The sequence below is a fragment of the Chinchilla lanigera genome, unplaced genomic scaffold, assembly GCF_000276665.1.
Source record: "Chinchilla lanigera isolate Chin_1 unplaced genomic scaffold, ChiLan1.0 scaffold00004, whole genome shotgun sequence".
NCBI classification, from domain to species: Eukaryota; Metazoa; Chordata; class Mammalia; order Rodentia; family Chinchillidae; genus Chinchilla; species Chinchilla lanigera.
In genome coordinates, this window is record NW_004955405.1 from 19,495,621 (window position 1) to 19,510,439 (window position 14,819).

The following is a 14,819-nucleotide window of genomic DNA, read 5'->3' on the forward strand; positions in this document are numbered from 1 at the left end:
TAGAATAGAGTAGAGGACATAGAAACAACCCCAGACCAATCCAACTACCTGGTCTTAGACAAAGGGGCCAAAAACATGCTTTAGCAAATGGTGTTGGGAAAACTGGCCATCTTTATTCAGAACAGTGAAGCTAGACCTCTACCTCTCCTTATATATCAAACTAAAAACAAAATGGATCAAAGAGCTAAATATTAAAACAGACACACTTAACCTGCTGGAAATTAAGGTAGGTAAAACTCTGAAGTCACATGCACAGGCAAGAACTTTCTGAACAGTACCCTAGCTGCACAAGAAATAACATTAAGAATCAACAAATAGGATTACATCAGATTTAAAACCCTCTGAAAAGGACTCTCCAGCCCTACAACAAACAAAAAACCACCATCACCAATAACAGCAACAGCAGCAACTACTGAGCAAACGTGTGAAGAGAAAAACCTACAGATTGGGAAAAAAATTTTAACAAGTCTATTTTGGACAGTGGGCTAATATTTAGAGTATATGAAGAATTCAAAAGCATGAGACTTCCTCTCTCCAATAAAGATCCAACTAGAAAATAGGCAAATGGGATAGATACTTTTCAGAAGTAGAACTGGACAATAAATATATGAAAAAATGTTCAACATCTTTGGACAATAGAGAAATGTAAATTAAAACATGAAATTTCATCCTACTCCAGAAAGACTGGTTATCATCAAGAAATCAGACAATAACAAACAATGGAGAGGTTGTGGGGAGAAAGAAATACCTGTATACTGGGAATGTGAACTAGTACAGCCATTATAGAAATGAGCATGGCAGGGGATATATCTCAGTGACACAAGTGTCTGCCTAGCAAGCACAAGGTCCTGAGTTTGATTCCTGGTACCAAAAAACCAAAAACAATAAAAAAAAGAAATCAGCATGGAGGGCTTCAAATAACCAAAAATAGAAATTGTAGTCCACCCAGCTACTCCCCTGCTATCTATCTCAATGTAATAGTTAAGGATATAATATTATATGATACACAGCTACCCATGTTTATAACAGCACAGTTCATAATCCTTAAATCTTGGAAGCAGCCTATATGTCCATGAAGAGATGAATGGATAAAGAAAGCATAGTGTTTCTACCCAGTGGAGTACTCTTCCATAAAGAAGGGTAAATCTGAGTCATTTGTACGAACATGGGCATACTTTGAACTCATAATACTGAGTGAAATACGTTAGACAATCAAGCTTAAAAAATATATAGTTTCTTATCTAGAGAAACCCACATTTAAATAGATCCAAAACCCAAAGAAAGAAGGTAATGGGAAATAAGGAGATAGAAGTTTTTGTAAAAGGAAGGGGTCCAAAGACAGAGGAGTGGGGAAGAAGAGGAAGAGAAGGGGATATTAATGGAATGAAGACATGTTGTGTGCTTGTACCAACTACCCACAGTGGATATATTCCTGATGTACCACAAACATGTACTAGTAAAAATACATACATACATACCTACGGTTTGCACTCTTCAGGTGTTTGTAAATCTCCTACCTAGATGGACTGTTAAGGCTTTCCCATCTTCAACTCCCTTTTTCCAAACAGAAATGTCTTTCAGTAGGTATATTAAAGCTTTCAGAGTTACCCTACCAGAGTAGCAAATGTGGAATTGAGTTGAAAGACTAGTTTTTGCTGGGCATGGTGGAATCCCAGTACTCTGGGAGGCCGAGGAGGAGGATCACAGGCTTGAGGCCAGTAAAGAAATTTAATAATTGAGCAAGATCCTGTCTCTCTCTGTGGCTCTCTTTTCAATTTTAATTTTTATTAGTATATATTTGCAGTGTGTAATGATTACACTCATTATGGGGAGGTGGCACTTGTACATGACACACCTTATTTTTTTTATATCTCAAAATAAAAAATAAAATGACCTGGGAAGGTTGCTCAGTGCCAAGGCCTTAGTTCAGAAAGACTATCCCCCTCATTCTTTAGGCCTGACAGCTATCAGAAAGTCCTCACAAATAAGCCTGTGTTGTGAAATTGTTCTAAGGTTCAACATTCCTTTACTCAAAAACAGGAAAACAAAGTACAAGAAAAACAAAAAGCAAAACTAAGGTGAAATTCCTGACTCAAGTCCAGCCAAATACATGAACATTTTCCCTCTGCAAAAACCAAGAAATTTTACATAGTAAAAATAATATTTTGCTCCATTTCTAAATTAAAAAAATACATTTCAAAACAGGTTCAAGGAGATGGCTGAGAAATTGTTAGGGCACCCTTTTTTTTTTTTGTACCAAGAATCAAACTCACAACCTTGCACTTGCCAGGCAAGTGCTGTGCCTCTGAGCTACATCCCTTTTTAGGGCACTTTTAACAGAGCAGGCAAGGCATCTTTATGGAAAATCTCCAGTCTCCAACTCTAATGCACACTGATGGATGAAGTGCTAAATGCCTGTGATAAGTGAAACCTGTCCTCATCACTAATCATCTGGCTGGATCTTGACCCTGAAACAACAAATCTTGCCTGACTAAGAAACTAGAAACTTCACTGTTGGAAGAACTTGGCCTTTCCAGTATCCAGGAGGCATTATTCATACATGCACAGTAGGACAGTAGCATTCACATGCTAGATTAACATCACAGTTTTACCCAAACAATGAGCGTTTTCACCCAGTTTCATGCGGAATGGGAAAGCCGTAGCTGTTGCTTTCATCACAACTGGCTTCAAAGCAGCAATGAAATGTCAGAGTTCAGGAGTAGCTGCTATCAAGTGAGCAGTGGCACTGTTTTAATTTTTTCCGACTCTGAACAACCCACCAGTTCAAGCATTTATAGGCTGCTTGATTTGATAAAGCTTTCTTCAGTTATTTATGGTTTCCTTTGCTTGGAAATATGTCAAGTTTTTTATGGTGTGGCAAATAAAGTTTTGGTAAATTTCCACCCTTTTAAAATTTAATTTTTTAGCTAGAGAAAAAAAAAAACCCTATATTGTGTGATTTATCTTCAGGATGCTCAGAAGTAAGCTTTCTCGACTGCACATGTTCATTGGCAGAAAACATATCTCACCACAAACAGTCTGGCTTTTGTGGTCCCGTCACACTTAGTAATGCAAATAAAGCAAATGAAAAAGCCATCGTCTTTCTTTGGCATTTGCCAATTTAAGCTAAGTTTAATGCAAATGGAGAGAGACACACATAAACATAATGTCAGATACATTTTTGTGACTTCTGATGAATGCAATGCTATTCTAGATATCATCATACAAGGAAGATAGCTTTACCTAATGAACCCGTGTTACTCTTTTCGTGCTTACAGGAAAACATTAAAAACACATTAAAACATTAAGAAACCAAAAGTCATGTTTTAGCAAAGGCAAATTTTTGCACAAAAGGGAAGGAAAAATAAAGTTATACATATATATATAACATTACATATATAAAACTTTATTTTATATATTTATAACTGTATTGTATATATTTTCATACATATACATATGATCTTATTTTACCTATGACAATGAGGTCTATATAAGACCTTCAGTTTAGAAATCCCATTTTAGATAATCTATAGAATGAGTGAAAATACTGGCATTTTATATGCTGAAAATTGGGAAATCAAAGAATTATCTGAGGGGCTGGGGATTTAGCTCAGTGGCAAAGCGCCTGCCTGGCAAGCGCAAGGTTGTGAGTTCGGTTCCCGGTACCGGAGAAAAACCAAAAAAAAAAAAAAAAAAAAAAAAAAGAGTTATCTGTACTCTCATGTTTCTTTGCAGCAGTAGTCACAATACCAAAAATGAGAATCAACCTAAATGCCCAACAACAGATGAGCAGATAAAGAAGATATGCTACATATATATAATGGAATACTATTCAGCCACAAAAAATGAATGAAATCCCATCATTTGGAACAACACAGATGAACCTGGAGAGCATGATATTCAGTGTGATAATTTGGGCACAGAAAGACAAACAGTGCATAACCTCACTCATACATGGAATCCAGAAAGAAAGCTAATCTCTTAGCCATAGGAACAGTGGTTACCAGAAGCAGTGGTGAAGACAGGAGGAAAGAATGGGAGAACTGTGGTCAGTAAGGCACAAACTTAGAGCCGGACAGGAGAAACACGTTCCATTGTTCTACCGTATAGTAGGGCGACCATAGCTGGCACTAAGTCCTATACTTTTCAGACTACCTAGAAGAGAGGTTTCAAATATTCTCAATAAAAAGCAATGATAAATTCATGAGATGATGGATATGCTAACTACCCTGATTTGATCATTATGCAATGAATATGTTTCAAATACCGTATTGTGTCCCATAAATAAAAAAAAAAAGAAATACCTTCCTTAAAGTGGTTTTATACCGCCAAGCTTTGCAGATGTTATCAGAAGATTCCTTCACTATAGTTGAACCCATTCTGGGATATGTCTAGATATCCCTTCATTTCCTGCATTCCTCAATTTCTTCTTTATCTGCTGGACTGGTACAGCTACTTCCTTTTTCCCTTGTCCAATCAAATATGGGATAAAACTCCCATGTTATACTTAAGTTTTTTTCTTTATGTGGCCTAATCTTGTCATCATAAGACAAGGTGACCCTGCCTCTTATTATGCTGGTTACCTTGATCTAAAAGCTGTAGGGTATGCCAACATTTTTCTTTACATGAGGAGCCTCTCTTTAACAATTCTGAAATGTTTAGTGATTTACAACTAAAGGATTATTTTTTTTCTTAACCAATATTTCTATTAAGAGTACTAAAATTTTAACCTAATGTTTCTCAAAGCACCAGGCTTTTGACCAGAACACTACCATTTGTTTTTTTAATTTTAAAGAAGAAAAACAAAAACAAAATACCAACCACAAGGACAAAAACAAAACAGCCCAAAAACAATAAAAAAGATACAGAATTTCAAAACAATATATTAGGAAATTAACAGTGGTTGTTATATTACATATTGTTATCTTCAACTAAGTTGCTCAGATTACCAGATGTAAGAATGCAAGATTGATCAAATAATTAAATATTAACTGTTCCTTTCAATATATCACAAGAAATTAGTAGTACAATTACCTTAGCTATCGTGTGTGTGCGTGTGTGTGTGTGTGTATATATATATATATATATATCCCTTCCTTCTTTTCTCCTTTTCCCCATTGGGATTGTTCTTTCCCTTTTTCTAAAAAAAGATAAACATAACAATGAGACTGAGTTTCAAAACAGATTATTAGGACTGCTACAATAGTTGATACATTGTGTATTGTCCTCTTCCTAGTAGTTATCAGAGTAGAAGATATACGCATGCTAGTTTGTATAATATTAGCACAAGACCTTCTTTTTAATGAACTAAGAGAAACTAGCTATGTAACAATCTTAACTGTCTTGTAAGCATATAGATATATATTTTTTTCTTCATTTCCTCTTTTTCCATCCCAGTTTGTCTTTTCTTTGTAACAGTTTCTTCCCAATTTATAATATCTGTTGTACATTTTGGACCTTATTTACTTGTTCATTTTTTCACACTAGTGAGACAACATGATGTTTACACATATGGGTCTGATTTATTTCACTTATGAGTATGGTCTCTAGCTGCATTTATTTACCTATAAAAGATTCCATTTTATCCTTTTATATGGCTAAATAGTACTCTATTATATATAAAAATCTCTTTTAGCTATTCTTTGGTTGATGCACATCTGGGTTGTTTCCAAGATTTAGCTATTACAAATTATGATGCTATGAACATGGGTGCATGTATATCACTGTAGTATGATGATTTTAATTCTTCTGGGAAGATACCCAGAAGGGGAACAGCTGCATCAAATGGGACCACCGATCTCAGTTTCTTAAGGAATCTCCACAGTGGCTATACCAGTCTACACTCCCACCAACAGTGCAGTAGCGTTCCTTTGTCCCCACAGCCCCTCCACCATTTGTTATCAGTTGATTTATTGGTGGTAGCTATTCTTTCTGCGGTGAGATGGAATCTCAGTGTTGTTTTAATTTGCATCTCTTGAGTGACCAATGATGTTGAACATCTTTTCATGTATTCATTTGCCATTTGTATTTCTTCATCTGAGAAGCACTTATTCATTACCAATGCCCATTTTTGGATTAGGTCTCTAAATTTGGGGGTTCTGATATTTTTCAATTCTTCATATGTTCTGGATATAAGTCCTCTGGTTGTGAGACAACTGGCTATAATTTTTTCCCATTCTGTAGGTTGTTTTTTCACTTTGTTGGTGATTTCTTTTGTTGTGCAAAAGCTTTTTAGTAAAGTGAGATCCCATTTGTTGATTCCTTCTCCTATTTCCCTTGCAGTCTGGGTTTTGTTCAAGATACCATTTCTTAATTCTGCACTGTATTAGTCAAAGTATTTAATATAGCCCATTTAATTTTAATCTTTCTATGAAGTTATAGTCATTTTATTTTAAGAAAAAGAAGGCAAATCAGGAACACAGAAGCAATTTTCAAAGGATTACATAATTAAATGGCCAAGTAAGGAAGTGGATTGGATATAGGTATGCCTCAATTAATTGCCAATATTGTTTCCATTATGTTACAGTGGGCCACGGTTCAGTATCGGTGGCCCACTGCCTGTATGCCTACCTCCTTATCTTCTTTTTTTTTTGGTCTAATTTTTTTTTGGTACTAGGAATTGAACTCAGGACCTTACACTTGCCAGGCAGGCACTTGTGCGCTGAGCGATATACCTGACCCCTTCTTCCTTCCTTCTTTTGCTTTCCTTTCCTTCTTTCTTCCCTCCCTCCCTTACTCTGTTCTTCCCTTTTTTCCTCCCTTTCTTTCTTATTTCATCTTACTCTTCCTTTCTCGCACTCCTCTCTCTTCTTTCATTGTTCTTCTTTCATCCACTTACTATTGAACCAAGTACATTATTTGTTTTTCAGGTTAATCTTGAACCTATGCTTATTCATATAACTGATCAATGATGGGTTTCTGCCCACATGAAACTGCCAGGGCCCTCATGAGGGCGATTCAATATGGTGTTTGATCCCAAAAAGACAACATATCCCTTCAAGCCTAACTTCCATGTTCTTCCTCTAGTCCCAAAATGAACTTCCCTTTCCTTTTCATGCACAGGCCAACAACCCTCCAATCCTCTCCTGATAGGACACATCACCTGAACATAGTAACCTCACCCCCAGTCTAGCCTAATAAAAACACATTCCCCACGTCCTTCCTCTGAGGGTCCTTGCAATCTCTTACAACCCTTACAACCCTCCCGTGCTGGCAATAAAGGCTTGCTTTTATCTCTGTCAGTGTCTCTCAGTAGTGTCAAAACCTAACAATCATTAGCTCTTTCATAAAGCAGATTGGTTTGCCTGGCATATTTTCATTCACACAATCCATTAAGATGTTGTACAGAACACTATCAAGAACTGGGTGTGTTGGCACATACCCGTAATTCCAGCTGCTCAGAGGCTCCTTATAGAGTTGGTTTATTTTCTATTCTATTGTTACACAACATTAACTGGAGAATAAAACTTGAGGCCAAACTGAGGAACTTAGTGAGACTCTGTCTTAAAATAAAAAGGGCTGGGCAGAGCACTTGCCTAGAATGCACAATGACCTGGGTTAGATACCAGCAACACCACCCTCCCAAGCAACAAGAACAGAAGTTAATGTCATGATTCTACTTATTCTATTGTTGTGGAATTGAGTGTAATGGCTCAATTTATTTTGTCTTAATAATTGATGCCTGGGCAATAAATATATCAGTCGTGTGTTTTGTTATGAACACACTATCAGTTTACTTTCCATCTATTATTCATTTTCTGATTTACAAAAACATTATACCTAGGACTAAAAAGGGATTCTACTCTTCAATAACAATAGCATCCATTCAGTGTGTGACTATGGGCTACTAGATACTGTACTAGGTGTTGTCTGTCTCATGTACATCACCTGTAATAACCAGGGACACTGTGAGATTAGTGGCATTTTCTTCATAATTTTACACTGAAAAATAAAATTTCAGAGAAGTCACAATGCACAGCCAAGCTGGGACTCTAATGTTGGTCAATGTGCCCGCAGGACTAGTATCATGACTTTGCGGCTCTTTGATCTACAAAATGCTTCACAGTGACATTTCCCAGAGGCGCCGGGAAAAGCACTACAGTGAAAATTTGCAATCTACAGATCCTTCCAAGGAGATGTGTATCTCACTGAAAGAGCCTTCAAACATGGCCAGATGCACTCTGAATAAATTTTTTACCTTGATTATATCTTTAAGTCTATTACAGAAACACCCATTTACACACACGTGGTGTAAAATTTGGGCCGGTGGAAGGGTGTTGGCAGGACAGAGTTGTTTCCACTGGAAGAAAAGAATGAGCCTAGGAGAAAATGAGCCATATTGTAGACATAAAAAAAAAATCGTGACCTATGTTCGAAAAATTCAATATTTGTGAGCCATCTAATAGTCAAGGTACTTATACTGGTTACTAACTCCATACAATTTTTTAAAAGACGCATCATGGTTTAGTAAAAATGTAGTGCAGTTTTGAAATGTTAATCTTATTTTATAGCAGTTAAAGGATTGCTACTGTGTACAACTATTCTCCAAGATAAATTTGGTTTGATTACTGCATGCTGTCATTCAGGACAGCCTGGGTGGTACTATGGTGCAACTCTCTCAAAATCTTGAGTGCTTCGCTTAAAGAAGGTTTATTTCTTTTTTTAAGCTGAATATTCATAAAAGGTTGTCTAGTGAATATTTCTTATTTCCTCACTGTGGAACTCAAGCTAATTAGTAGTTTTTCATTTAAAATCTTACTAGTTTCCTATCACATGGAAGGCAATACGGAATGTTACACACTGACCTAAGCTTCCATGAGGAAATGGAACACACATTTTCTACTCAGATGGCATTGGCCAAAGCAGTGGTTCAAACTACTCTTAGCTTTAAAAAGGATGAAAAATTCCTGCTGTAGTATATGACAGTAGAGGTGCATCAGAATATTTTTGTACAATTCTACTGGCGATTGCAAAATGATAGTCCTTATAGAGTTGGTTTATTTCTTATTCTATTGTTATACTACATTAGCAAATACCAACATGCAGCCTCCAGTTATTGGTTGAAGGATAGTGTTGGGTGACTCTATTACTTTGTGCTGCTTTTTTTGTTCAAATATGCATAGGGCAGTTATGAACGCAGGAGTACATGCCCACCACCGACTCCCCGTCAGTGGCACATCATGCTCCAGTTCATTGAAAACGTCATCACAAAGGGCAGAACACTTGATATTTTAGTGCTTGGATAGTAATGGTGCTAAGAAGATCAATGAATATACTTTTGATTACTTTGGTTGTGGAACAATTTATTCGTATTCTGCTGCAGAAATTGGATGTGTTCTTAGATACGATCATTCGTTTACTGATTTTTTTCTGATGAGGCACAGAGAAGATGAAATATCAAGGAAAAGCCCATATCTAGGCAGTTGAGCTGTCTGAATCACCAGTCGATTTTCTTATTCAAAAATCAGTATTTTATAATCATTAAATTTCAACCTTTCATCTACAAAGTTCAAGGCACTTACTTTAATCATTACAGTGCAACTTGAAGGTGATTCAAAGCACAGAAGTCGTCTTTACTGGGAATATGAGTACCACACAAGTTTTGTTTTTGTTTCATTTCTGATTCAATACCTGTGTGAATGTATCTTATCAACCAGTATATCTCATTGTAGAAGAGTACATCACATGTCAGCCCATTTCTTTGTCATGTGATTTTATATTACTTTCATAGAATGAGTAAATTTGTTTATTCATCAGGGTTATTTTGAGGTCCTACAGCAATAAAACACAATCAAGGAAACTGCCGACCACTGTATGAGCTGTGGATAAAGTCATGTGTGGACTGGCATTCAAGTGCAACTTATTTATTAATAAAGCAATGCCTTTCTCCGTGTACACACATGCCCTTTATACGGTACTGATTTCAACAGACTTTTCGTCTTTATTATAGCTTACAGAAAACTAAGTTTCTGATCTCTTATGCATTCATTTTAGTTAAAAAAACAAAATTTCATTACACTATTCTCTTCCTGTAAAGGTTGTACATATTCCAAGAGCTGACTCAGTGGTTTAACTCAAATAAACCCAAATATGAGCTTACCTCAACATGTAATAATAGCTACTGTTGCACTTATATAAAGCAATAAAAATATTTGGCTAAAGCATACCCTGCCTTCTATTTGAGCAAAATTTATGTTGTAAAATCTTGTTAGTAATATTGTGACCTATATCTCTCTTTTGCTCCAATAAATATAATTAAGAACATAGTTCAAAATTAGCTAACAAACATTTCTGAGAAAGGTAATTAAGCCACAAATTTCTGTTCAAATGGCCACTGTTTTATTTCTGAGTTGATCTCATTACTTTATTACTGGCCTCAAGTGTCTATCCTCTTGTACCTACCCTTGTACTCTTGCAGTAGCCAGAGAAACCTTTTCAAAACACAAATCAGGTCAGGCCAAAACTCTGCAATGGCCTTTGATCACATTTAGAATGAAGTTCAATGTTCTGACTGTGGCTTGTGAGTTCTTAGGTGATCAGCGTTCTAGCTGCCTAGATCTAGGGACGCAACGTTACTTAATGCACTGCACGCATACTGACTTTTAGGCTATTATTTTGATATATTATGACCATTATTGCCTCTGGGTTTTTGTACTTGTGATTTCCTCTTCCTAGAACACTTTTCCTCCTGATATTTGGGTGAATTGTTCTATTGTTCCATTATTTTAATTAGATCTTTTAATCTGACCACACTTAGTACAGCCTCATCCTGACCCCTTTAATCCTGCTTTATTTTATCTCCATCATCTTGTCACTTTTTAATACTCAACTGTGCACTTATATGGAGTGTAATTAATGGAATGTAATTTCCATGAACTCAGACTGAATTGGTCAGTGGTGACTGTATATACTCATTAGCAGAGATAAGTATTTGATGCATCCTGTACTTAGTTTTGTGGAAAGAGGAATACAATGACACAGAAAAAAAGGTAAAATCTCTAAAAAAGGAAAAATTGGTCCCACAATCTCAGGTGAATGGTACTCTTTGAAGAAAGAAAATGTGCAGGGAATTTGGTCTTAGTCTGCAGAGCCATCATAGATAGAAGTTTAACCAAGAGAGAGCCTGTGGGGTTTCTCGCTAGCTTATATATTTTCCACTGAGGGGAAGTCAGTGGTAGCGAACTCAGACACTCTTGAGAGATTTCTTTATGCCTCTGATCAATGCTAAGGTTAAAACTTGGAGATATAATTACAGCTGCTTATTCAAACTATATTCTTTATTAACAAAAGTTAAATAGTGAAAAACTTCATCCGATAAAGATTGAGCAGAAGCACAGGATAGGCTGAATGCCAACAAAATCTCAAATACTAACTGCACTGTACAGATTACAGTTCAAATTTTTAGGAAGTTTTTTATGTCTCCACCTTAGTCAACTGGGTCTTTTGCAGCCCTAACTGCATAAACTAGAATTAATGGGATGTGCATTAGCCACAGGTCAATTTATAAAGAGTAAGGATAGTTGAAATATGGATTCCTTGAGAGGTATAATGCTCCATGGTACAATAAGCTGTCCAGGCACTCACTGGGTTCATCTGGCTTTGAAGAGGATGCCAGTAGGTAATTCATCACTGGGAACTTGAGAAGGGCAAATGCACTAGATTTATGGGCTCTGTGATAGTTAATGAATTATCATCTAGTTCCTGATAGGAAAGAGTAATGGATTATTGAATAAGACTATACAGCTTATCTAGCTCAAGGGACTTTTCTTATAAGCAATTTAATTAATTAGTTGAATGATCAATTCCACTACAAGTCAATACAAAATTCAAGTAGTTGTTTCAACATATTTGTTTCACCTTGTGCCTCTTGAAACCATTAGCCAAGGAAGGATTACAAAGCTTGGCTACAAAAGCACATCAGCTTTTTCATTACCACACTAGACTGCAATGTTTGGATACCTATAACTTTAGTCAACAGGAGGTTACTCTTTCAGATTTTCCTGTGAAATGAGTATTTGACTATTCTTTTAAGAAAAGGACAGGCCTTATTATGAGTACTTCTACCTGAATTTCCAGGTGGCTTCATGTGATTAGTAAATAGTTTACACTTCAGGCCACCGTCACCTGAAGAAGCAATCTATTCCTCGGTACCATAAGATCAACATTTGGCTTTATATGAATATACAAACCCTGGCTGGATCTAATTTAAGAAATTAGCAGACTAAATTATATTTTATCATCCGTCTAAGCAGCCAAAAATAGAAAGTTAAGATGTAGTTCCAATCTTGACTATGTCAACTGCGTGGAATCATGTTTTCTATTCAGAGGACATATGGCTGAATATTAAAATCTTAGTGTCCTACCTCTCGAATTGCTGTACAAAACTCACTCTGAAGCACTTTTTTGAGGGACTGTAGCTTGTGCACTGGTACTTCTCCAGATTCCTGTAGTTTTTCCAGTAATTCAATTGCTCTTGCAACATCTGAATGAAAAAACCAAAATGGAGAGATGTACAATACATTGTATCTCATCAACATACTCATGTTATTCCAATTGAGTGATAACAGTATGCCAATTGAAAACAAAGCAGAATTAACTGCAAGATCAGACTTTATAACTCAGAGCTTACTGATTTGAGTAATAGTCTTTGAGTAATAGTCATTTTAACCTGATCCACACAACGTGACTTATACATCTTCTTGGTGGCATTTCACATATGCTATTTTTGTCATACAGAGCTATTTGAGTAAGGACAAAAGACAAAGGAACATATCTGTCCCTTATTCTGATATCCCTGTAACCAAGTAGTTCTGTAAGTTTTACCTCTGAGATGCTTTTGTTTGATTTTTCACATATGACATTTACCACACCAAAATCTCACATTTTTTAGTATGATAATTTGATTGGTATGTATCTCCTTCACTGTATATAAATTCCTGAAACACAGGCACCCCTCCAGTCTGTTTGCCATCACATCCCAGAGTAAGGTATAATAAATGAATTAATATTTGATGAGGAAAGGAACCAAAAGACTCTCCACTGCACCACGACTGCTTTATTCCAGGTCCTCATCATCCCTCCTCTGTCCAACTGGAATAATTTCCTCTTCCCCAGGCTTTTCATAAGATCCACAGAGTGAGCTTCCTAAAATAAAAATCTGATCTTTTATCCACCTATCAGCTTCTAGAGCAGTGCCAATCAAAAGAGTTTTCAGTGTCAGTATCAGAGGTTAATGTATCAAGGAACAGTCTTTCATGGCTATGAAATTTAAGAATCCCTGGGTTATTTCACATTGCCAAGGGAAAATATCACAAAAATCCACTTTAAACTACTTACAAATACCTCCTCTATCCTATCGCTGTAGTCAACAGTTCACTGAAAAGTCACTTAGGCATTTAACAAGTAGGATAGGATTAATTCGTAGGTCACTAGCTCCAGAGAGTATCACTTATTCCCAAAGTTAGATTATAAATTCATTCCATCCATCCATCCATCCATCCATCCATCCATCCATCCACCCATCCATTCATTCGAGTTCCCACTATAACTGGCACTAAGTTTAGCAAGAATAACATACTTCCTTCCTGAATTCACAGAATTCATAATCTAATAAGAAAGAAATATAACAGCATATCCACCTATGATGAGATTATTACTACTTCAGAAATTAAGTAGAGTTAGTACAGGTGTATGTATCTAACCAAAGAAAATAGCTGCAAAGTGACTTTACAGAGACTCTCGGTGAAGCAGTCATTATGACTGCCAGTTGTAGCCTAAAGTAACACAAATTGTGAAATCAATATGACACTGTCATTTTCCAAAGTTTTCTTTTAGTACATGAACTGGAAGACAACACAGTCAATTGGAGAACACTGGTTACATCCACAATCAATAAGATACGAAGGTGAGATTTTATGCATTTCAACTGCATGAAATACCATGCCAGATACCCAACAGGTGCATAGAACTCTCAATATGTTTATAATTGAGCTCATTATTCCTTTCCCTGAAAATAGTTTCCTCTCCCTAAATTCTGTATTTCCATTAATAGTATCCCCAGCAGCCTGTCTCCTAAGCTCATCCATGTCATCATCTTTCACATTCACTCCTCCAGATGCAATTAGTCATCAGTTACTACTGCTATAGATTCGATCTCACAAAAGCTTTTTGAATGCAGCTTCTTCACTTTGTTATTGCAGGGATGCCTTCATCATTTCTCACGTGCAGTACAGGAACAACTTCTTATAGATTTCATTTAAATGAGTCTTTCAGTCCATCCTCCACACTTCTTCTAAAGTAATTAATTGTCCTGACTAAGCCTAACTATTATTCTTCTGTTTAAAAGCTGATAGTCACATCCTACAGGGTGAAATTTCACCCCTTAATGTGTTATGGAAGGTCTTTAGTAGCTGACTTCTTTGGACTCATCTCTAGACACCTCTTCTTTCTTATGCTACATGTTGGCTACTTAAAATATTTACTATTCCTAGAACATGCCACAGAACGCCATGTCTCTATGGCTCAACACATATTCTCCCTTGTTCCTGGAATGCAATTCATCCATTCACTCATTCATTCATTCATTCATTCACTGATTCATTCAGTAGTGCTGGACCCTGCACTGTGACAGAAGACACAATGACAGAGGAGATAGCCCTTTCTCTTACTTTCATGGATTGCATGGGTATGAGTGTCACAGATGAACATGAAAGATGTATGTGCTATGAACAAAGCACTATGTGCTTGACCTGGATGTATAAGGTTGTCTGTCTGTTAATGTTTTCCTCCTTTTATTTTTAAAACAAAAAAAAAATACACAG

At 36.4% G+C, this 14,819-nt stretch overlaps 1 protein-coding gene across 3 annotated transcripts in view; it reads right to left on the reverse strand.

Moving 5' to 3' along the window:
* The window catches only part of Lin7a (lin-7 homolog A (C. elegans)), a 145,715-nt gene that overhangs the window by 92,619 nt on the left and 38,277 nt on the right, over positions 1-14,819 (reverse strand). For 2 of the 3 annotated variants that reach the window (XM_005374368.2, XM_013517946.1), the window contains exon 2: positions 12,363-12,481. The exons of the other annotated variant lie outside the window; for it this stretch is intronic. In XM_005374368.2, the coding sequence (XP_005374425.1) occupies positions 12,363-12,481 (119 nt within the window). The remainder of the gene's footprint in view (positions 1-12,362; positions 12,482-14,819) is intronic. 3 annotated transcript variants of the gene reach the window in all.